The sequence below is a fragment of the Vanessa atalanta genome, chromosome 16, assembly GCF_905147765.1.
Source record: "Vanessa atalanta chromosome 16, ilVanAtal1.2, whole genome shotgun sequence".
Taxonomy (NCBI): Eukaryota; Metazoa; Arthropoda; class Insecta; order Lepidoptera; family Nymphalidae; genus Vanessa; species Vanessa atalanta.
This window is the reverse complement of record NC_061886.1, coordinates 10,724,850-10,750,958: the sequence shown is the minus strand read 5'-3', so window position 1 is coordinate 10,750,958 and position 26,109 is coordinate 10,724,850. Positions and strand designations below refer to the sequence as shown.

The following is a 26,109-nucleotide window of genomic DNA, read 5'->3' as shown; positions in this document are numbered from 1 at the left end:
AACCCCCTTAGGGGATGAATATAAAAAAATCCATAAGATTTTTTTGTACAAAACTTCATCTTATTACACCCCTCGGTATATTACGTGCATTGTATGTCAGTCATTTTACAAATTTATTAAGAAGATTTAATGTAAAATTAATTTAATATTTTCATAAATAAAGTTATAATTGCCTCTTATATGTAAAACCTGTGTTGACGCTTCGACTTTCAAACTTTTCTTACTCGTAAATAATATTACGTACCTTTTTTTGAATTTTACATATTAGCCGAAGCAATCACGAACTCAATCAATACTTTACTGCTGGATTAACAACTTCCCTGTCAATGTGATAATTATGTGAGTACAACATAAAAATATAACATAATATATAATTGTATAACCGTTTTGAGTAATTATCATAAATAAATATAAATGAATAATGTATTAAAATACTTTATATACTTATACAGTATCTTCGTTTAAATTTTTTTAAATATTTAGATGTAATAGAAAACAAATCAATTGAAATTTCTAAAATTATTTCATATATTTTTAATATATATTATTACTAGCATATCTATAACCACTGGGCCATCTCACCTCAATCCTAGGTAGGATTGAGACGATTAGCTGAGGATCAACCGCAGGCAAGCACCACTGAATTTTCATGTGCTTAATTTGTGTTTATAATTCATCTCGTGCTCGGCGGTAAAGAAAAACATCGTGAGGAAACCTGCATGTGTCTAATTTCAACGAAATTTTGCCACATGTGTATTCTACCAACGCAAATTGGAGCAGCGTGGTGGAATACGCACCAAACCTTCTTCTCAAAGGGGAGGCCTTAGTCCAGCAGTGAGAAATTTACAGGCTATTAATATATGTAAAAAATATTCTAGGATACCGGGACTTACCAGGACATATATTGACGTTCTGATTAACCCTTTTGTGAAACGATAATAAAAACACAGTCATAAAAAGTGAAGCGCTACCATATTACACAAGTTATGAGATTGTTAGCAATTTAATAGGATTTAAACCGCGTTTATGAGAGAGATACTGAATAATAACGTCACATTATTTTTAATAACCTACAAAAATATGTAAACGTACCCATTATCTTGTGTCTGCTTTTTAATTTCAATGGTGCTAATTATTATTACTAATAATAGTAAATATATTTAAGTATGACTGTATCTTGAATAAACTTACATGTCAATGAACTGACTCCGGAACTGCCTAAGCATCGCTTAAGGAGCCAGTTCCTTTACATAATATCGCATAATTTTTACAAGTACAAATTAGTAATTTTAAATATACTATATATATATGTATGTGTGCGTATGTATTTTGACATGTAAAGACTTCCTCAACTGATAGTGAATGTTTGTGTGCGTGATCGTTAAATACATAACTTATAAACATTTTTGACGACCTCCGTGGTCGAGTAGTGTGTACAACGGTTTTCATGGGTACGCCACTCCGAGGTCCCGGCTGAGTCTTGGGTCTGGGTGTTTGTGGTATCGTCGTTACTTCTGATTTCCATAACACAAGTTCTTTAGGTACTTACATTGAGATCAGAGTAATGTGTGTGATATTTTCCAATATTTATTTATTTATTTTATTTATATTAATCATTCTATTATATAATGTTTATAGTAGATATGTTTATATATATATATATATATATATAAATATATATTATCATAATAGTTGGAGTATCAGTTTCCACTACAACTTATTCCTTAGTTGTCGCTCGCGACCTCGCCCGCGTTTTAGGCCTTGGTTATCAGATGCTATTTATAAAAAGTTGCTTTTGTCCTTCCTTTGAATTTAAGCTTGCTTCGTAGTAGGTTTCATCAAATTCGAACAAACAAGTTTCGCATTTATTACATAAATATAAATAGACGATAATTGTGTTTCAACTGTAAAAATTTGATATATTAAGTGTAAATAAATAAAATAATACCGAGTTTAAATGAGCCGAGTGGGTCAAGACCTTAACCGATTATTACGGATTCAAGCCCAGACAAGAATTGAATTTTCATATACTTAATATGTGCTTATAATGTGTCTCCTGCTCACCAGTTATGGTACATGTCGTGAGGAAATCTGCATGTGCTGTATGATATCTGTCACGTGTGAATTTTCGGTGCCATTTAAGACGTTTTTCGAAAAACGCGCATTACGAGACGGCAACTTCATGTTATGGTCGATATAATAAATACATAACAAAATGTATATTACCACGTGCTTCTTCGCGCTCGTAACGAAATCAATTTAACATTTCATGAGGAAACTTATACAAAAACCGTAGCACGTGTCGGAGTTTGGAAGTTTTATGAAAACAAGATCCGAGTCGCACCTAACAAGTTCCGAAGTCCTGACTAACTTAATGAATGGATAAAAAACCGAAAAAAAACATCCGAGATTTGTTTGTTATTCGAACAGTCTTTACGGAATATTGTAAGGCTAATTTGTATTGACGATATGTACTTTTAAAAAAATATATCACAATTAAATCGTACCTAGCATTCAATCAATGAGATCTTTTGGAGGACTTTTGGACAGTCGATATACGTACCTATAGCAATATTCAATATTTTTGTGTTAACATTATATTTATTAGTTATATTCTATATGGTGGTGAGCGTGAATATCCTAAGGAAAAATGTATATTCTGCGTGATATTATGCCACATGTGTTTCAACAAATCCAACCTTTCTACGCGAAGTTACAAGGTAAAGTACGATCAAAGCCATGTCCTTTGGAAAAGAAGCCTGTAACCAGCTATAGGATATTTATGGTCTTTAACCTAAAACGATCATTATCTCATATTCGGAGCCTATAAATAGGCTCTTTTCTTTACGATATAAATGTAAAATGAAATAGTTGATGTTGATACTGATGTCTTTATGACCAATTTCGGCAACGGCGTCCAGTCTTAAGTGAGACAAGATAACTGCAAAGGACATAAGATACTGCACAATCTTGTGCGCAAACGCAGGTTACTCTGTACTTTCTCGCTCTCATAATCCGATGGCAAAACAATAAAGAGTTCAAAAGCAGGACCAATGGATTCACGTACTTTCTGAAGCACGAGTGTGCCCACAATTCCAACTTACAGAGTCCAGGCTGATACTTTAAATTTTTTCGACAGAAAATCCCCATAATTTTTATCGCTCCGGCCGGGGGTTGAACTTAGAACCTCCTGATTTGCGGCCTTATATCGCCACTAGGCCGACGAGGCAGTCAAAATATAAAACAAGCACGATTATGAATCCACTTTAAATAAGCAATTTTCGTGACGACCAATTATAATTTTATATTTATTTTATTATTAACTAGTTGTCCACATTATAATTTACTTTTAAATACTTGTTGTACTTTATAATTCCATTTAGGTACATTATTACTTGACTAAATCGTATTTATGTGTCATATTGTTAAAAAAAAGCGAACGAAACTATTGGAAACATACAGGAGACAGATATCCACCGAATTTTCTTAAGGAGAGTTTTTGGATGCGTTATAGAACAATTTCCATATTTGAAATTTAAAAAAAAAAAACGAACGTCTCTACTTGATTCAAACCTCAATACTCATAAGGGACGAATTTTCAAACACATTTTGTTTTCCTCTTAAACAAAAACATAATGAGTAGTTTCCATTTTTCTAACTTTAAATAAAATGATGAGCATACTTAATATCATCCCCAATTTCATCCTTTAAGATGGTTCAAAAACGCTGTAACAGCTGTCATTTACTAATAAACAAATCCTCAAAGAACAATATCTACGTTAATTTCACGGTTAGAAGTGATGGCGCCTAAATAATGAATTATATTTCTTACATCATTACGAATTTAGGAGATAAATTTTGAAAAAAAAATCCGAGAGCCACCAGAGAGCTCATCAATGTTCAATAAGGAATTCCTATGTAAAATATCATCCTATTAGACTCAACATTTAAAAAAAAAACAAATTTAATTAAATTATATTAGTCTGATAGACCTTTGGCATAATTAAAAAAGCTGGAATTTATTGATTATAATAAATATAGAATGGAATTATATCATAAGTAAGATTCTTTAATCTCTGGGTACATCAGTTAAAAGCGACTGGTTTATAATTGGATGTTCTGTATTATGCAAGAAATTCGTTATAGATTTACTCGAAGAGAGGAAAGTCTTAATATAGATTTCTCATTACCTATGTTCGTATGATGTCATTAAAAATTTGTTTCTGCTACGGATTACTAAAATGTTCATTTTAATGTGATATAGGTAACCAAACCACTTGATGTGATCACCACCGCCCATTGAGGATGGCGCTGAAAGAAATATCAAACATTCCATACATCGCCAATGCGCCAACCTCGGGAACTAAGACGTTATGTCCCTTGTGGCTGAAGTCACACTGGCTCAATCACCCTTCAAACCGAAACACAATAATCGCTGTTTGGTGGGATAATATGAGATGAGAGGGTAATATTCTATCCAGGCGGCCTTGCACAAAGCCCTACCACCAAGAAAATTAATAAGAATACTTCTAACGAATGGTACGCTGTTAATTGCTTTTGTAAAATGTATTAATAATATTATGAAATATACATATTCCTGAATAAAGTTGAATCAGGAAGGTTTATTTGTATAATTCATGCATTATGTAGTAGAAAAAAGCCGATAATTTCAACTACGTGTAGCTGGAAAAAAAAATATTTTTGATTTTATGTACATTCTTATATCTACAAAGTTGTACATAGACCTTTATTGTACCTATGTCAATTCAGGACTGGTAGTTAGTAATAAAATAAATTAAAGACGAATTTTCTTAGTAACCCTTAAAATATACATATACAAAATAACTTCTTTTACAAACCAACAAAAGCGAGTAATAAACTTAAAGCAATTATAATAATATTTCTTTAACTAAAAAATTAAGAGCCGAGATGGCCCAGTGGTTAGAACGCGTGCATCTTAACCGATGATTTCGGGTTCAAACCCAGGCAGGCACCACTGAATTTTCATGTGCTTAATTTGTGTTTATAATTCATCTCGTGCTCGGCTGTGAAGGAAAACATCGTGAGGAAACCTGCATGTGTCTAATTTCAACGAAATTCTGCCACATGTGTATTCCGCCAACCCGCATTGGAACAGCGTGGTGGAATATGCTCCAAACCTTCTCCTCAAAGGGAGAGGAGGCCTTTATCCCAGCAGTGGGACATTTACGGGCTGATAATGCTAAAAAAAAAAAATGCCAACTAAAAAATTATGTAAAAACATCCAAGAAATGAGTCACTTTAAAAACAAAATCCTAATACTCTTATGGGAAAACGTTTTTGTAATCCCTTGAATAATTAACCGTTAATTAATCGTAATTAAAAAAACACTTAAACCTGTTTGGTTATCTAAAAATACTTTAATCAAAACAAGCGTTCGTAATTGTGTAACGACTGAGTAATTAAACCGTATCATTATATTCTCATGTGCCTTAGCATTGGAATTCGCAAAAATTATGAGAATTGAAAACAAATTCTTGGTTAAGGCGTTTTTTTTTTTTAATCAAATAAGTAAGTCGGTAAATTTCACACTGTTGGGCTCCCTTTGAGGAAAACGCTTGAATATAATTCCACTGGTCCCAGCTCAATGAGGGTTGGTGAATACACATGTGGCAGAATTTCATCCGGTACGTGCAGGTTTCCTCTCAATAATTTCTTTTACATCTGAGCTTGAATTAAATAATTATAAACACCAATGCACACGAAAATAAGTTCACATTTTTACAAATAGTCTAATAGACTTAGGTCAATTATAGCTGATGGCGCAATAAGCATCCGTATTAAATTGCCTTCATTTCCAAAGACGAGTTAAATAATAAACACAAATTAAGCACATGGCGATCCAGTGGTCCTTGCCTTGGTTTGGTTGTGCCATCTCGGCTCTCTTTAATTCGCAATTAAATATCTGTATTCGAAAACAAATAAAAATCTATGTTAGATATATTGCCTGAATTACGCGGAAGATCTTTTTTTTATGGCGTTGGTTGGCGTACGAGCCTATGGGCCACTTGATGGTAAGTGGTCATCACCGCCCATAGACAAAGACGCTGTAAGAAATATTAACCATTCCTTACATCACCTATGCGCCACCAACCTTGGGAACTAAGATGTTATGTCCGTTATGCCTGTGATTTCACTGGCTCACTCACCATTCTAACCGGAACACAATAATACAGAGTACTTTTACACCTACCCCGTCTGGCTTGCACAAAGCCCTACCACCAAGTAATCAAGTATGAGATCATAGGAACATCTGTACTACATGAATATACTGTGTGCGCACGCTCAAGAGTTTTTCTTTTACCTCAATCTCATAGTACGGTGGGAGCTCTCGCAATCCGATAACGACCTAAGATAGATCAAACGCAAAACTAACGGCTTAACGTGCTTTCTAAGTGATATACTCGTATATGACTACCCACTCAACTACGAGTTCCAATTTCTTGACGGAAATATTGTAAAAACTAATTGGGCGATACGAAACACGTTGATACAATACTAATATACTCAATGTCACCTTGAATATATGATATTACATAATTCGAAGTAATGATTTCATCGGATTTCTCTATCGCACTTATCTGACAGTTTAAAAGCATGTGAAGAGTTGATACTTCATAGAGATCACTCAAAACTCTGTTATTCAAATACGTTTTCAAACATCAACAGTTGCAATAAGAATGTTTGAAGCTATACCATTATTTATTATAACGTCAGTTATATCTGCTTTTGGCGTATACTATGTTCAATATATGTTTATCTTTTTAATTTTATTTATGATGTTTTAATGCGTTCAGGTCAAACGGGCCAGAGGATAGAACACATCAATGTCGATTGAAGGTCGCGGGTTACATTTCGAGCAAAGATATCTGTTTTTTCTTTATAATTGGAGTCTATATTCAACCGGGCTACAGCTCTGTGCAGCGCATCTGGGCAGGTAGTCGGTATTTATCATATATTATATCATAATCAGCAATAGCTAGTATATCTGTTCAGAATTAAAGAGGGAGTAAGCCAGTATAAATACAGGGGACATAACGTCTTAGTTCCAAAGGTCGGTGGTGCATTGGTGATATTTTTTTATTTTTTTTATGGCATTGGTTGGCGGACGAGCATATGGGCTACCTGATGGTAAGTGGTCACCACCGCCCATAGACAAAGGCGCTGTAAGAAATATTAACCATTCCTTACATCAACTATGCGCCACCAACCTTGGGAACTAAGATGTTATGTCCCTTGTGCCTGTGATTACACTGGCTCACTCACCCTTCTAACCGAAACACAAGAATACAGTGTACTGTTATTTGGCAGTAGAATATCTGATGAGTGGGTGGTACCTACCCAGACTGGCTTGCACAAAGCCCTACCACCAAGTGATATGAGGAATCATTAATTTTTCTTACTTTGAAGAAAACTGGTATTTCTCGAAATGTATTGTGTCACAAATGTATCTATTAACTAATATTGAAGCAGCATGTTAGACGCTACAAAATAATACTCTGAATAAAAGGTTCATGGAGGATAGAGTGCTTTCTTATTATAAAAAAAAAAAAAACATAAAATATTTAGATTAAATTTAAAGAAAGATTAAAAACAAACAAACAATCTACGTATTCCATGCAGATTGCGTACACTACTAGCAGATCTAGATTAATATGGCTTAATTTATAATATAAGACTATTCCATTTATTTAATTCATTACAACAATACATTTTAATATTAAAATTATATTATACTGCACAATATAATAACAGCTTGGTCTTTAAAGCCTTTTTCCGCCAATTACTAGATTAATCAAGCACTCGAACAATGATTGCGTCAATTCGATGTAAAATGTTTATTTGGATTTTATTTTCTTTTGGTTGGAAAAGGCTGTTTATTTACGCCAAGTAAAGTGGAATTATAGAAGCGTACTGTCTATGATGAGAGCTGAGATGGCCCCGTGGTTAGAACGCGTGGATCTTAACCGATGATTTCGGGTTCAAACCTAGGCAGGCTGACCACTGAATTTTCATGTGCTTAATTTGTGTTTATAATTCATCTCGTGCTCGGCGGTGAAGGAAAACATCGTGAGGAAACCTGCATGTGTCTAATTTTAACGAAATTCTGCCACATGTGTATTCCGCCAACCCGCATTGGAGTAGCGTGGTGGAATATGCTCCAAACCTTCTCCTCAAAGGGAGAGGAGGCCTTTAGCCCAGCATTGGGAAAATTTACAGGCTGCTAATGCAATGCAATACTGTCTATAACGATTATGAAAGCTAGTTTAAAAATGGATGGTAAAAAATGAATTCGATTTAAAAATTATCGAGTTAAATAAATCCCTTGATGATCTACGTAAGTTGAAAGCATGTCAAGAACTTGGCTGATACGTAATCGTTACGAAAACACAGCCGAGTCGGAGGTTCAAAGGAATTCACTATTTATATTCTAGATACCGCTTGTACTTACGTATTTTATACAAATACGCGCCCGATATATAAACATTACACAACGATAAATTCTCGGGTGTTATCATTTAAAATAACGAGACAAAACTTGGCGAAATATTCGGATAAATTAACGTTGTTACGTTAATAACGTTACGTTATTTGTTATGTTACTAGAAACCAACCCGTGTATATCATACTGCTGAGCTGTGTCTGCTGCACAAGGCTGTTCTTTTGAGGAGTTGGTTTTGCATCTTATTACAACACACAACTCTAATGCAGGTCGATGAGTACGCATGTGGTAGATTTTCATCTGGTACGTACAGGCAGCCGATGGAGCTCCAGGCGACGAATGAGCGTATTTAGTTATTTAAATCATCATTTCAAAAACTGGATAATTAGCAATTTGTTTAATTAATCGTTGTAAGAAACACAATTCCAATTGCTTTAGTAACTTCCAATTAATTAAGAATTAATTGAATTCTGTAAAATAGAACGACAAATAAACAAATTCTTATTTACTGTGTCTTCTAAACTATTTTATCTTATTTACATGTATCTAATGCTGTATTTAATCTTACAATATTTATTAATCTAATATTAGATTAATAAATATTGTATTTGTATCATCATTAAAAAGTGTATCCTGACAGAATTGCGGCAAAATGATGAATCTTAAAGAATAAGTTGCGAAGGTAATAATGATGATGATTTCGTCCTGATCGATTTAAGTCACGGCGGCCAATCTCTAGGGAGATCAGCCAAATACGCAGGACATATTATATTGTATAAGTGTGTGCACACATATATGCAATGTTTTAATTCTTGTGAAATTTAAATACATTTTGGGGTCGCTTTGTTTTAATTCATATTTGACGCATTAATTAATATATAAAAAAACACTCTGACTAAACTCAAATATGACAAAATATTGTATTTTTATATTATTTTAAAAATCTACCACCGGTTCGGAATTTAACACCTCGGACCTGAGAAGAACCGGCGAAAGAACAACAACTGTGCGAGTTTCTTGCTGATTCTTCTCTCTGGATGCTGCTTTCCGAAACGTCGGTACAGTTGAAATGTTGATGATTCAAAAATGCCTTATCGTAAAGTTTACTTGAATAAAATACATTTCATTTAATTTGAAGATATAACAAGTGGAAAGCTAATCAATTAATCAAATACACACAGTTTGGTATTCAACAACTGGCGTTAATCGCGTAGACAATTCGAAAAGTAACAACATTAATCCTTATCAATTATTTAAGTACCTCAGGAAAAAGTAATATTATAATCGAAATAATTTATATCAACCTTTGATGAAAAACAATTAATGTTAATAATTATTGAAAAGATATGTAAATAAATTTAATAAATATATATTATTAATTTAATCAAAAATTTCAATATACATATATTAAATGGAAAATCGACTACATTGAATAAATGTTTTTATTAAAGCGATGGCGATTATTTTTGGCAACGTCTTTGAGATCTCTTGAACAGCTGTTTTGAACTTTTTAGCCAATCTGTTCGTATTACAGTTTCATTTCTTTTCTTCCAACTTATATTGCTCCGAGTTATTTGTTTTAATTATAATTTAAGTTAAAATGGAAGAAATAAATGCAGACTTTAGTTTGTTGTATTTATTTTACAAACACAGATGAATAAATAGATTTACTTTGGGGTAGGTCTTTGTGCAAGTACGTAGGTACCACCCATTTATAATACTGCAATATTTAGTACTGCTGTGCTCTGGTTTGAAGGGTGAATAAGCTACTGTATATCCACCAACCCAGTAAAAGACGTGAAGATATTTTTTATAGTTTTGAGCGCTTTCTATTATCACTGCTCATCAAGATACCTCATTGATCTAGTGGCAAGATCCCGAGGGTTCAAATCCCAACTAAGGCTGTCAAAAACTTTATCTTTTGCTATTCTTGAGTAGGAAGTGTTCAAGTACATCCTCAACTCCTCAACTTGAAAAGCCCTTAAAGACATTGATCCTGTGCCTGAACTCTTTCCGGACGTGTCGGATTTGGTGTCTCATTGGATCATGAGAGTGCACCTGTATTTACGAACACACGTGAACCATAAGGCTTGACTTAAGAATGACCGCAGTATACGAAATCGGCCAGTCCTGGCCGATTTCGTATACTGCGGTCATCATCAAAATGAATGAACAACATTGGTACTAATTCGCTTAAACCAAATATAGCCAAGAAACTCACTGACATAATGAACTTTTATAACTGCTAATTACATGATGTAGTGGAAATGAAATTGTTATTTCCGTGAAAATAGCACTGAGTAAAATTTACAGTAATTGTGTAATTAATTCGCAAAACAATTTAGGTAATTTCCCAGGCTTGTACGTTAAGTACAGAGTTCTGGAGAAAATGTCTGGTCCCATTATTTCTAGACTTGGCACCGCAACTGTGATCTAAATAACAAACTTGGCTCTAGGAAGTCTAGAATTGAATTTCTCCTGTTCCCAATCCATTAAGTTGAAAGTGTTTGGTAAAACGTATGGCCGAGTTGGTGATTTGTAGATCGAAAATATTGTTTTCAATTTTGTATTATACGCGAAATCGAAACTTTAAAATTTTAAATATATTTGTAATATTTTCAAGTTTATAAAATCAGCAATGGCCTCCTTAAGATGAGATGGATTGGAGCTGATTCATATACAATATTAAGCACAGTAGCAGATTTTCAAACGACACATTCAGATTACCGTAATCGTCAAACACACGATAATTTATAAATCTAAAATGAAGCACTTTACAAATTCAGAGCTTGCTCGGGCTTAAGCCCGCAATTTTCGACTAATATTCACATGTCCTAACCTATCTTGATAGCTTGGAATATTTATTAATAATATTGTTCACTGTATTGAAGTAAATTATGAATTTACTTAATAGCTTTTTGCAAGATCGTTTCGGTAGGTAGCAATACAAATCAAAATCAAAACGCGCAAGAAACTCAGTAGTTACTATTATCCATCAACCCATCAGATAGTCTATCATCGAATTACGATTTTGCATTTGTGTTATTAGTATGCTGTAGTAATACTTCAAATTGTAGAAAATTTCAGCGCAACCAGGAAGGTAAAGCTGATTTTAAATAAATTAAACTCAAAGAGGAATTTAAACATGAAAGTTACCAAATTATTACGAAGGATATTTAATTATTATGGAAAATATTTCGTAACAAAATTTCTCAGGACGTATTTTTTTCGTCGGATTTTGAATTTAAACAATTTTCATTAAATTAATTTTCATTGACCTATTTTTAGAAGGAATTATTTCGTTCTCGGTTTTTCTTTCATCATTAGTTTAGGTATAAATATCTCTGCAACGTAGTGTGTTGTTATCAAAGTACCTATTTATTCATTTTTTGATGAGAAAGCAAAGATAAAAGTCACCTCATATTAAAGGGAGGCATCACCTCGAGACGCTAAACGAATAAAACCCTACTTGCCTCACGGTAACTTCAAACAAACTAATGTAATATCGAGAGTGGCACGCGTTGCAATATTATATTATGAGGCCGACTTAGATATTCCACCTTCGAATAATATTATATACTAACTAGTTTCCGTCCGCAGATTCACCCGTGTGTATGAGTAGGGGGAGGGGGGCAGGTGTTAGGTACCTTATTGCCTATGCCTATGCCTGTAAATTATTTTACATATCATTTTTATGAATAATCATTAAAGGTTGTATAGCTTATAGCTATTCAGTTATATAAATGTAATAGATACTTTTTGGTTTCACGTCTTTATAAAATGTAGAGAAAAAATATTTTTAATTTGACATTGGATTTTAGATTTCGATTGTAAAATAAGAAGATGTATTATAATTTCTGTTAGAAGAAGATTAAATATAAGCATTGTAAACTGGTCGTGTTGAAAATTATTTAAGTTCTCGTTTACTTGAAGTTATGTTGCCATTATGTTATTTCATCTTTTCGCTACCTCGTTCAACGTACATACCAAAATAGCGAGATTATCGGTTAAGTAATTAAGACGTGAGCTTAACACATAAACAAACTCACTTTCACATAGAAAATTATTAGTAAGAATTATTGGTGATTGGTTTTGCCAATGAATGTTTGATGTAAAATAACTACTAATTTGGATAATAATAATCATTCATCGAAGTAAAACTTCATTGGGACTGGGAACAAAAAACGTTGCTGACCCAAAAGCAACCGTCACGTATACCGAGTCTTGCGACCCGTTTTTAACATTCAAAGATATTTCGGTATCACTAACAGTTGAAATGTACGCTAGTCTCTAATGTAAAGATTTATTTTCTTGCGAAGTCAGAATCTTCGTTTAAAAATTGATCATAACTTCTCTTGTTTATACAATGATAGTGACTCTTCGGAAATTATTATCAAAATAAGAACAGCACCAATGGGAAACACTGAACAAGAACAAAGTAACAAGTAACTATAAAAGCGATTTAAGATCATACGTTTTCCCACGGGTAAGATACTAAGAACCTTTATCGCACACTCGAATATATCATTTAATTATACATATACATATTATATTACACATTTTTATTTTTTATAAATTGTAGTCCAATGGGCCAATAGATGGTAAGTGGTCAAAACTTATACACATTGGCATCGTTAGAAAAAAGAATCACTCCTTACATGACTAATGCATCACCAACCTTGGGAACTAAGATGTTATATCACTTGTACATTGGCTCACTCACCCTTCAAACCGGAACACAACAATACTCAGTATAACTGTTTGGTGGTAGAATAAATAATAAATAAATATTGGACAACATCACATACATTACTGATCCCAATATAAGTAACTAAAGCACTTGTGTTATGGAAATCAGAAGTAACGACGGTACCATAAACACTCAGACCCAAGACAATATAGAAAACTAATGATCTTTTTCTACATCGACTCGGCCGGGAATCGAGCCTGGGACCTCGGAGTGGCGTACCCATGAAAACCGGTGTACACACTACTCGACCACGGAGGTCGTCAAGGAGAATATATGATGAGGGTGTACCTATTCAAACGGGCTTGCACAACACCCAAACACAAAATACAAAGCCCCATATTACCCCGAATACTGACTGCCTCATTGGTTTATTGGATAGCTTATATGACTACAGAAACCGAGCTTGCATTCAAACTCTGGGTCGTGCCATTAAAGTGTTAGATGATATGCCTCAATTATCACGTAAGGGCTTTGAACCTAAAATTATTACTTCTAACGGCCTCGTCGTCGATCGGATTATGAGAACACAAGAATAGAGAAGGTTCTTTTGTTTGCACACATACTTGGGCAAGATGATGTATGATATTAGATGATAAAAAAGCGTGGAGTTAATGCTTGTTGACTTCCAGACAGGAGACATAACATACATATATATATACATATTTAACTAACATGACTGTATCTTTAGATGTTGAAAAAAAGAGTAACTACTGAGTTTTTTGCCGGTTCTTCTTGGTAGAATCTACATTCCGAACCGGTGGTAGTTTTACTTAAAATCGTTTGTTAAATGATGATTCAAAAGTGCTTGTAAAAGCCTACTTGAATAAAGTAAATTTTGATTTTGATTAGCCTTGTTAAAGATATGGTCGAACTCTGTCGAGATGACTTCACAGTTCAATACAAAATTTTACGACTACGTCGTCGAAGAAAAAGAAGTCTTTGTGTATGAATTGATTTTTAGACTGATTACAGTTTAAATGAAATGACTCGTATATCATTGGACACTACACCGGCAGGTATTGCAGTAGATAAGTTAATTACAATAATTGCAACGAGATTAATTATTTATTAAATTCGGAAAAACTATTTTATGTTGATAACATCATTTTTGTGGTAGTCCACAAAAATGAGGCGTTATTTAAACGTCAATACAATGAAGACTATTTTATTAAACAATATGTATATTTAGGAATTTTGACATTTATTATTATTGTCCCTCGTCGTCCTCCATATTGTCTAATCTTCTTCTTAGTAAAGATAGCTGGGTTTCGTGCCGCCCATCGTTAAAAGATTGTTGATGAACGTCTCGGACATACATAATTTAATGATATGTAGGTGTGGTATATTTTACAAACACTTCTGAATGGCGATTTTAAAGTCTGAGCGATGATATCGAGAATGTACAATGTATTCCTGGACTATAATATTCTTCATAGCGTAAAATATGTAAAAATAAGATATATTTAGACTATATTTATTAAAATGTAAAAAAAACAACAATGCGGGTAGTCAAATAAATTATAATATTGTAATTAGGGTTAAAGAGTTTTAAAGGGCTGTGTGAATAAATTAAATCTCAGTTCGTTTTGTACTTTGAATTAAAGGTAAGACTATTATATTATAATCAGTAATATACAATGTTTTATATTAAAATGTGATTTGTAAGAGCCGAGATGGCCCGGTGTTTAGAACACGTACATCTTAACCGATGATTGCGGATTCAAACCCAGGCAAACACCACTGAATTTTCATGTACTTAATTCCAAATTTTGAATTGAATATGTTCCAAAATCCTTTTCCTCCTTCTCCTCACAAGGAGAGGAGACCATAGCCCAGCAGTGGGAAATTTACAGGCTGTAACTGTGCTGTGTGTGATTTGTAAAAATTTAAACATACTCGTTGATGTGTATAGTTTTATTTTAAAAATAATAGTAAATGTTAACTATAGTTTTAAGAGTTTGAGACTAATTGTTGGCAAAATTCGAATGAAAATACTTCAAATAATGATGTTATTGTAGTATTTCGTATTAATAACGTAAATTTCCAGCTTAAAGATCTAAGCCAATAACTCTCAAGATATAATATTCAAGAAACCGTTTCCTACAAGAGATTCTCTCGATTGAAGCTGTGGTTCTCTCATTTCATGTATAACATCAAAGAGACACAGAATTAATTATTTAGTCGAGTAAAACATTAAGCTTAAACAGCACAGTGGAAAATCCTTTCTGAACCCAAACATTTACCTTCCATTTCAAGTAAAAGTACATAAAACGTATTTAAATTGTAAGTTTTTAAAATAGACTAATGGATATACTGGCATGTGAATAACGTTAAATAATATTTTTATGCCAGTATCAGGTGGACGGGCAAATTTGATGGTTTGTGGTCACCACTGCTCATACAAATTGGCGTTGTAAGAAAATTTTAACATCTTTGACATGACATGACATGACATGACAATACTCTACCAACCGCAAGAACAGTGATATTATGTTCCTTGTGCCTTTAGTTATAAACTGGCTCAGACATCTTTCAAACCGGAACACAAATTACTAAGTAGGTATTACTTGGTGTTAGACCTAATGAGTAGGTATGAACCCAGTCGGGCTTGCACAAGGCTCTACGACAAAGTGTATTCACATTATGGATAATTGCTATTATCATTAAAAAATATAAAAGACTTAACTCAATATAAGTATGAATTTCAAGTATTAACCCGTAGAAAAAATACTGCCATTACACGCACACTAGTAAAACAAAACGAAAGCGATTATCGAGCGTAGTTTTCAAGCAGACTTAGATAGTAAAGTTGTTTCGTTTATTTTAGTGCCTTTGTAGTGCGTCGCTCTATCTAGACATACAAATAAGAATCTGTAAGTTAAGCTATAGCTTGGTGTAGATCATGCAGCTATATATCTATATCTATACATATAATAAAATTTGAGTGTCTGTTTGTAATATTAAAATAAGCCATTTTTACTAAATGCATATGTATACACGGTACATGTACCAAATTAACATTTTTTACAATTTTTGTTTGTCTGTCCGTCTGTCTGTCTGTTGTTCCGGCTAATCTCTGGAACGGCTGAACCGATTTCGACGGGACTTTCACTGGCAGATAGCGGATGTAAGGAGTAACTTAGGCTACTTTTATTTTAGAATTATATATAGACTTAAATTCAAATAACTTAAATTCAGACAACGCGCACGAAGTCGCGGGTACAGCTAGTATGTATATTAAAGCGAAATACCACTCACTAATTAATCACGGAATCTCAGAAACTATGAAACCTACAAACTAGAAATTTGACAGGTAGGTTCCTTATGGGGTTTAGACATCCGCTAATTACGGATTTTACGAAACTCCACCCCTAAGGGAGTAAAACGGGGTTTGAAGTTTGCGTGAACGTCCAATGTTATTGAAGATAAGAGTCCTTATTCCAATTGCCGCTACTATGTTGTATATTTATATTTCGTTGAATTATTACATGTATGTTTGAATTTTATCACATAAATCATAAAATACATTAGGTACTCCCCGTAACCGCCCCGAAAATCATAAATTTTTCGTATAAAACAAAGTGCTTCGTACTTCTGTAAGGGCTCGAATAAAAACGTAAGTATCATATATAAAATAAATGTTTATCAATATTCTACCGATAATTATTAAGAAAGGACATAACATAAATACAATTATATGCTCAAAAGAACCTTATAGGCCTAGTGGCTAGAAAATCATAACTAAAGATTGCGGGTTCGAATACGGGTTAACATCAAAGAATCAGAAAGAATGTTTATAATTCATCTCGTCTCCGCATTGGAGAAAGACATCTTAAGGATCTGCATTTTTCACATGAACTTCTATTTTTTTTGTAAAATGTGTAGGACGAGCATATGTGTCATATGATGGCAAGTGGTCATCAACGTAGACATTGGCGATGTAAGAAATATGTTATCCATTCCCTACATCTTCGTCATCGACTTTGAGAACTAAGATGTTTCTTTGTTCTGGTATACCGACTAACTATTTCGCCCGGAACACAACAACAGTCGGTACAATATATAATGAGTGTGCTTGCTTAGAAGAGTTTGTACAGAGTCCTGCCAAGTGAAACTGTCACATAATTAATACCCTTAAGATAAGAAAACGCATTAGCCCAGCACTGGGACATTAACAGCCTATTACTCTAGACCCTCACAGGCACACAACTCGTATTCCACGAACACGCAACTTCAAAAGTTAAAATGGAAAAGTACAAGTGCTCTGAATCTACGAAGCATTAAATACAAAAGCCTTTGTGAATAATGCGCTCACATCTATTACGACTTGAGCGGTATGTCGTCCAACGAAACATGAAGCTTTTAAATGCTACTATATTAAATCAGCTTGATAATGTCACAGTGGTGGTAAGGACCTTACCGGTTCTTAAGGTGAAGTGTATCTCATCTATTTTTAATGGACTTCAAAAACTAAAAGGTTACCAATTTGTTTTTTTTAAAATGTTTGTTACCTCAGAACTCCGTCACTTATGAAGCGAAATATTTTTTGTTCCATTAAAATTGGAGAAAAAAATTAAATTATAAGTTATTTTTTTATGTTATATGTTGTTGTTTACTTTAAATATTTTGTTTTATTATATTTAAATTAATAAGAATCTTCCTATTTTCAATAAATAAAAATATTGTGCATCGCTTAACTATTCATCCGATTGCAATTTACATTTTGTTTAATCGTTATGCGTACGACTGAGAATGTTCCTGACCCAAAAATAGCTGATTATTTTCCTTGTATCGTCTATATAAACATTCTATGTAAATCTTAATTCTACCCATACGAAGCCGGGATAGGTTATCAAATGTTATTTATATGTATAAAAGTAACTGAATCCCGGTATCAAAGCCCATTCGATGGACGCTGTACTTATAGTGTTGAGAAAAATTACATTTACACTGGATGTTTTAAAAGTTGAAACTATTTTTATAATCGTTTATAAAACGTGGAACATTGAAATAATTATCGTTTTAAATATAACACATTTTTTTTTTTTCAAAATAGAAGTACTTTTTTTTAAATAGTTATTCAAAATGTCGAATGGGCTGCCTGATAGTAAGTGACCAGATATTGGCACTAAAAGAAATATTAATCATCCCTATATCACCCACCATTTCATTTTATGCGGCGACGAGCAGTTGGCTCTCCTGACTGAAAGCAACTACCACCGCCCATGGACATCTGCAAAACCCGGGGATTGCAGATGTATTTGTTCCTAAGCCGTAGCGGTTCGAAAAAACCGCTGGCAAAAACCTTAAACCTTGAAAACTAAGAAGTACATTGTGTCTTCTAAAATAATGGCTCACATACTCTTCAAATCTAAACACAACAATATGCTGTTTAGCGGTAGAATATTTAATCTGTGGCATCCCTGACGAGCTCACACGAATACCTATCACTGAGTAAATCTATTATTATTTTCGAAAAAATACGTAAACAGATATAGAGAAGCTGTTACATAAATTTAAAATCCTTCGCTCTATAAAAGTTAAATGTATTTCATTGTATTCGATCGGTTCTATTTATTTTAACTTTACGCTCGCGTTTTAGGGATCGGTCGTCAGGTTACGCATAATAAAGTAGCTGAACCTTCCTTGAAGTTCAAGATTGATTCATAACAAATTTAAATAAATACGTATCAGTGATTTGAGGTTTAAAGATGCAATAGACAGGCAGACAAAGTTGATTTCTCATTTATAATATTAGTACAAAATATAATAAATTTAATTGGTTAATTTATATATACGTACATTTCCTTGTTTTAATATTTTAAAATAGAATACAGCTAACGATAGGAAGTAGTTGCCTCCACCAATAGCCATTCGAAGAGACATAGAGCAGAGAGAGAGAAGCACAACGAAGACACGAATCAAGTGAAGTATTTAAAGATGTGATTGTTTCTTTGATTTATTAAATAGCTTGGCAAACGCACATCTAGGAGTGCTCACCATCGCTCATATCACATTAGCGCTGTAAGATATATTTGCCATCCCTTACAACGTCAACGCGCCACCAATCTTGGGAACTAAGATGGTATACCTCTTGTGCCTGTGCTAAGTAGTGAAACTGACACTGGCGTAATCACCCTTCAAACTGAAATACACCTATACAAAATATTGCGAAAGAATGTCATATGAGTGGGTGGTACCTACCTTAACGGGTACAGACCCGTATAGGTAGGTATTTACCCAATAATAAAAAAAAAACTTTTTAAGTAAAATATACAGAAGTCCTATAACATTAACATTAATAGTCTGTAAATTTCCCACTGCTGGGCTAAGGCCCCTTCCCCCTTTGAGGAGAAGGTTTGGAGCATATTCCGCAGAACACGTGATCAAATAAAAACACAAATTAAGCACATGAAAATTCGGTGGTGCTTTCCTGGGTTTGAACCCGCAATTATCGGTTAATATGCACGCGTTCTAATTACTGGGCCATCTCGGCTCTAGAAGTCCTATATTAGAAGTTATTGTTGAAGTTGCAGTACTCGCTTCACCCAGATTATGAAAGACCTTTATTTAATACGTTATACCCGTATATTATATATCTTACAGTATAAATGTCTATATGCAGTGGTGACCACTTACCATCAGGTGGCACATTAGTATTTAGTGCAACTTTGTTGTAATTTATAGGTTATTGAACTATTTACACTGTCTTCATAGTTTAAATCGAACTAACGAAAGGAATCCAATGATCAGATGGTCTAAACAGCCAATATACGACGGCAGAGACACAATGCAATCAAGATAACGATTCTTGACAATTTTCGCCCTTTGTTAGATAAAAATGAGATAGTGTAATCTGTTCAATGATAGCTTTAACAATCTCCTGAGAAATAATATTGTTTATTTTTTTATTCGTGTTCTTTTTTTAAAAATATCTTTTGATGTTAAACATCTATCAACGCGAATTGGAGGGAGATCGGCTCGTAAGCTTCGATATGAGGCTCCCTTATGCCGTCATATCCCCTTTCTGCCACGCTATATCTATTCCCTTGGGTACTATATATGCAACCACTATACATCTGAAGTGTACGATACACTTCAGATGTATTTGACGGCACGCGCCAAATGCGGTGCCATCTAATTGATTTATCCCGAAAAATTTGAAGAGTTCGATTATTGGACGCGAGTGAGACAAGCTTGCTCTGGTGGAACGTTTGACGGGGAGCGCCGCTAGATGGTGGATATTGCTAAGGCACCGGATAACAGCGGGGAATAGGGTATATGGCACGCGAACGGATCGCCGACGTCTATGATTGTAATCCCAGTTAATTATTCGATCTAACAATTGAAAATTATTGTACGAAGATGTGTAAAAGATTACAACATTATAATTTAACAATACCAACCTTTATTTCCGGAATTAATTACAACTTTTTCGCGCTCTCATGATGAGTAAAATAAATCCTACTTGTATTAAGTAACAAAGATGATAACGGCGCTCCTGCCAATAGTCGAGTGCCTTCATATTTATACGCTTTATCTAATAATAAATTCTTAAAATAACTATTAATTTCGATGTTCCACGTCTGTTAGACGTCACGTCAATACAATTTTATTCATAAATGTTTTGCTGTAAAAGTACATGCATATTTACGGTACGCAAATGAAAATTGAATGTAAACACGCCGTTATGTTTATATTTGCTGACCAAACATTCTCCTAAAGAATGGAGATTAGGTTAAGTAATTAACTTTTTATTCAATACTTTCGCCAAGCGGCTTTGTTAGCGGGATAAATGTACGCCTATTGTACTTAACTATTGAATCTTTGTATGTGATGGATTGTTTATCCATGAGCTAGAATTTAAAACTGGACATAAACAAAGAAAAAAGCTTACATTGATGATATCCTTCGTTAATTGTGTTTATTCTAATTGCCGCTTGTAAATTTCTGTAATTTTTAAGCTTGTGTGCGTGTGACTCGCGTGTATGATCACAACTACTATAGTCTAGGTCGACTATAGTATTTGTATCATAATAAATTACTAAATTAATTATAATACTGTATCGGATATACACACAATTGATATTTAAATAATAAATACTTTGAGTAAAATATTAAAATCAAAATATATTTTACGGTGCTTACGATTTGAGCTAAAACATATAAGCCAACATTCGTATGATACGCTGATTATACAAAAAGAAACATTATTCGAATGTTTAAGGACACTGGCAGTCTAATAATAAATGCAACTGAATTGTGACGGTATAAATAAATACAACAAATTAAAGGCACTAAAGTTCCTTTTTTTATTTAGTGAAACCTTACCTACCCTAAATCGTGAGCCGTGATGGCCCAGTCGTTACAACGCGTGCAATACAAACGTACAACCAATGATTTCGGGTCCAAACCATTCATGTGCTTAATTTGAGTTTATAATTCATGTCGTGCTCGGCGGTGAAGGCAAACATCGTGAGGAAAACTGCATGTGTCTAATTTCAACGAAATTCTGCCACAAATGTATTCTACCAACACGCATTAGAGCAGCGTAATGGAATATGCTCCAAAAACCTTCTCTTCAAAGGGAGAGGAGGCCTTAGCCCAGCAGTGGGAAATTTAAAAGCTGTTAATATAGGGTGGGTGGCTTGTTGAATGAAAATAACTAATAAATGCTTGGTAGCTAACTTATAATAAATCGTAATTTAAATCCAAAAAAATTGTTTTAAACAATGAATTAACCTTTATAATTGCATAATAATTTATTCGGTTAACATTTAAGTTTTTTTAGAAATAACATGAAGTCGAAGCTTAATATTTCGCATTTAGCTTGGTTTTCATTCCATTTTTTTCTCACAAACAATATAGAAATGATTTTTTTATTAGCAATACATTCTAAACAAGGCATCTGCGAGTTTATGAAGTGCTTACAGAAATAACTTAGAACTCATTTTTATAGGTAAAACCGCATTCAATTCACATTGAATTTTAGAAATTTATGAAAACATACATATTTCACCAATAATTTATCAGAAATCAGTAGTATTTAGGATATTTTTATAGGATTATAATAATAAGATACTAAACTTTTGTACATTATTTTATGTTTAAGTAACTGATAAATATTTGACTCACAATCCCTGTAAAAAATTTCGCGAAAACGGTTAATAGGCACTTTTAAGTAAAATTAGGGACTTAATCCTAAATATACATTCTATAGCAAATTATTAAGAAATGAGTTTGGGATTTTTTTACGTTTAGCAACGTTCGTTTATGTGCCTTTGAAGTTATTTATTTCTTGAAACGAAATTCTTTTAACCGGCTTACAGTAAAGTGAAGTTGGCGACGGAAATCGTCACCTAAGGATAAAGCGTTCCGCTCCCCTCCAGTCTATTGTTTTCTCTCTTTATGTCTCTTTCTGTCTCTTATTGTATATGGTTTTATTTCAAATTATGTTTTGTTGTTATTTTAATTTAGACAATTTTTTATTGTAATTTCATTTCTTGTAATTGTATTATTTATTTGTTTTATTTAATAATAATAATTTATAGCGACACCAAGTGTTTAAAGACACCTCTCGTTTTTTCTATTGGTTCATTTTAAACAAACGGGTTTTCTGAATAACCATACGTCTCAAAAGTTTATAAATTTACCAGCCATGGTAACTAGGTATGCTTCTTGTCCCTGATGTTACACCGGTACATTGTTCAAACTAGATGTCATAAATACTTTATTTTGCTTGCTAAACATTGCCGCTTGGTGGTTATGAGCAATAGAAGAGTTATTACGGCATGCATTCCGATGGTGGACATGAGTAGTTGCTTGCCTAGATTTTGCTTCTTTTTTGTTTTTATACTTCTAAATGTGAATTACAATCAATAAGAGCTGACATCATCATATACAAAAGCATATATTTGTCAGTTAAAATAAAATAAGCAAATTAAACATTCTAAGCAAACTTTTTATTTAAAAATCAAAACATAGTCTTAATTTGACGTGATAACGTCATCGCTGCCAGAATTTTGCGAAAGAGCAATGGACAGAGGGAATATTTGTCGAACTTTTAGTTTTAGAATTTATCAAAAGACGTCAGAAAACACTCTTTCTATTGATTGTATTGAATCCAAAAAGGTCCCAATGAGTTCATGTTGAAAAAAGTAAGTCCACAACAAAGAAATTACTGTGAAGGAGTCACAAAGAATTTAACGATCAACTAAAAAGTGATAAGGGATGCCATAATAACTTTGGGATCCGAGATTTATTATTTGATAGCCCCGGCCTTCAAACCAATTCGTATTGAGATATAAAATCTCTTAAATGCTTCCCCGTGGACGCATTTCGTAGATTTCCATACAAATGGCATTTAGACAACGGCATTTGTCCCACATTATTTTAATCTAATTAAAAATTTAAATCTGTCCAATTCCTCTATTATTACTAGTGGGTCTCCCGTGACACTTCAGGTTTATTCAAAATACTTTTTAGGCATTTCGAAACCTATGACAGGTTCTGTTTTGATTTCATTTCATTGTAAACTGCAAGTCTCTTTTGTGCCAAAATGATGAAACCTTTTTTAAATGAAATCATTCATGTCAATATCACCAAAATATAGCATTTGTCGCCGATCTGTCAAAAACTATGAAAAAGAAAAATCATATCCAATATTTATGTTCTCGTTGTCATAGTCACTTGTTCGCAGTCCAATGTCATCAAAAACTAAGTTCAAAAGACTTGAATTCAATACGACTTTCCATTGAATTGTTTTGATAGAAAACCTTCGAAATAAAACACTTCGTATCTAAACTATCTTAATTATCTAACTAGAACATCAGAAACTCGTTAGTACTAAAAGGATCGCGAAATTGAATCCTATAACCAATTCATTATGATGAGAATCGAAAATCAGGGCTCTTTCTATGTAAATTTGTAAGGTAATAGGATCAAGATGGTAGAGCTGTTTGACATGTTAAATACGAACTCTATAATAGCAGAATAAGGTTTATTTTCCGTTAAAAGAAGCAAAAAATAGAACATGGTTAAGAATTCTTTTTGAGACAAAAACGACTAAAATACCTGTCCATTTGACAGAATCTAGAAAAATGTCACATTTTGCATAAAGCCCTGAAGCGATATGTAAATCTCGTCTGTTCGAAATATCTTCTCATGTTTACTAATTTTATTTTATTGCGTCACTTTACTGATAGATGATTGTCCTCTAAAAGATGGGAAAATATCCAGAGGTATTAATTTCAAAAATATTTTGACCATATTTATATATAAGCACTGAATTACCTGCGTATCTCTGTGTATACTGTATGTTGACCAACAGCACGGCTCCACCTGGTTGGAGTCCAGCCCCCAGAATTCCAACTCCTCTTCGAAGAGCGGCCCGCAAACATTTGTAGGGTAATGGAGTTTGCCAGTTCTGCAACAAATTTGTGTGATTCAAATTTATAGAAATTAAAGTGTTAAAAATTTAAAATAATTTTTATTTCCTTAACAGAATACAATATATGAAAAAAAGTAAGCAATCCAAAACTTCTATAATAAATTTAACAAACCCATTACACGACACTCTTTAATTTAATACGAAAATAGCAATGTTAAATTAAACGTGTAGAAAAGAAAACAGAGAATTTGATGATAAGGGTTGTTTGGGTATAAAGGCTCATTAAGCATTAAACCATAACGATTACCAGATACTAAAAATCCATTACCCGTGTAATTATTTTTAATCCCCAAATCTAAACTTGGCAAATGTTTCATAATGCTTGAATTGATTTAATTTTATTTTCCACGTGATTCATAAAATATAAATAAAGGACTCTAATTTGAGCCTTAAAATTTTACGTCTTAAAGATAAAAATCGCCCAAATGATTACGCATAATGCGTATCATTTAAAAAAATACCCATGTGTGTATTTTTTAATGATATTGATTTGAAATTTAACTTTATGGCGTTGCAAATAAGAGTTAGATTGGTTGAGATATAGATGTTACTATACGGCATTTTAAGGAAGGTGTAAATAAATTAAACCCTAGTACGTGGAGCTGCTGATGTGTAGCAATTAGAACGACTTTACTTTATACTCGTAATTTAAGTCCATATGGGAATAGCCTTTATACTAAATTTAGAAAACCGTTCATGGCCTAAAAGTTGAAGAAAAACTCGTCTTTAGACACGTTTTCGATGACTATATAAATATAAAATTTTAAGCTTTTAGATTATTATATTTTACTTTTATGACCGCTGAGAGGGTCCTTGATTTTTTCATGGTAAAAATGAATAATGCTTTTATGGATGAACAACTGAATTATGTCTTAAAAAATATTGGTACATTTGATTGGAAGTGTTTATGAAATATTTGTGGAATGGACATCAAATTTCCTTGTGTTTTGTAAACCAAAGGCTTGTCTTAATGATAAGATTTCAAAAATATTTTATGAAGAACCCTTTAGAAATAATGTCTCATAGAGTGATAATACAAAAATCGTCGTCATCAGATTCCATAGAAAATAGTATTTTAAAAATAGCCTATTAGGCTTAAGTCTATTCTTCTTTTCGAGAAAGTGGTTTGGAGTTGATTTCATCATCATTTATTTATTTATTTATTTAAAAAAAAAAAAATCAGCTCCCATAGGGATTGGTAGAGATACACATGTGCCAGATTCATCCAACACATGCATTTTTCCGTACGATGTTTCCCTTCACCGAGTATAAATTAAATTATTAACAAAAATGAAGCATAATGTTGTCTTAGATTTTCGCGATTATTACACATTGAAATAAAACTAGTTTTTTAACGGATTTAATCGCGTATATTAATTATTTTTAACATCCCGACGTTTCGAGCACTTTGCAGTGTTCGTGGTCACG

The 26,109-nt window shown here is 33.2% G+C and overlaps 1 protein-coding gene across 1 annotated transcript in view; it reads right to left on the bottom strand.

Annotated features, from left to right (window-relative positions):
• Nucleotides 1-26,109, bottom strand: part of LOC125070133 (potassium voltage-gated channel protein Shaw-like) — a 252,867-nt gene that overhangs the window by 129,815 nt on the left and 96,943 nt on the right. Inside the window, exon 3 of the mRNA XM_047679833.1 lies at nucleotides 24,525-24,657. Within this exon, the coding sequence (XP_047535789.1) occupies nucleotides 24,525-24,657 (133 nt within the window). The remainder of the gene's footprint in view (nucleotides 1-24,524; nucleotides 24,658-26,109) is intronic.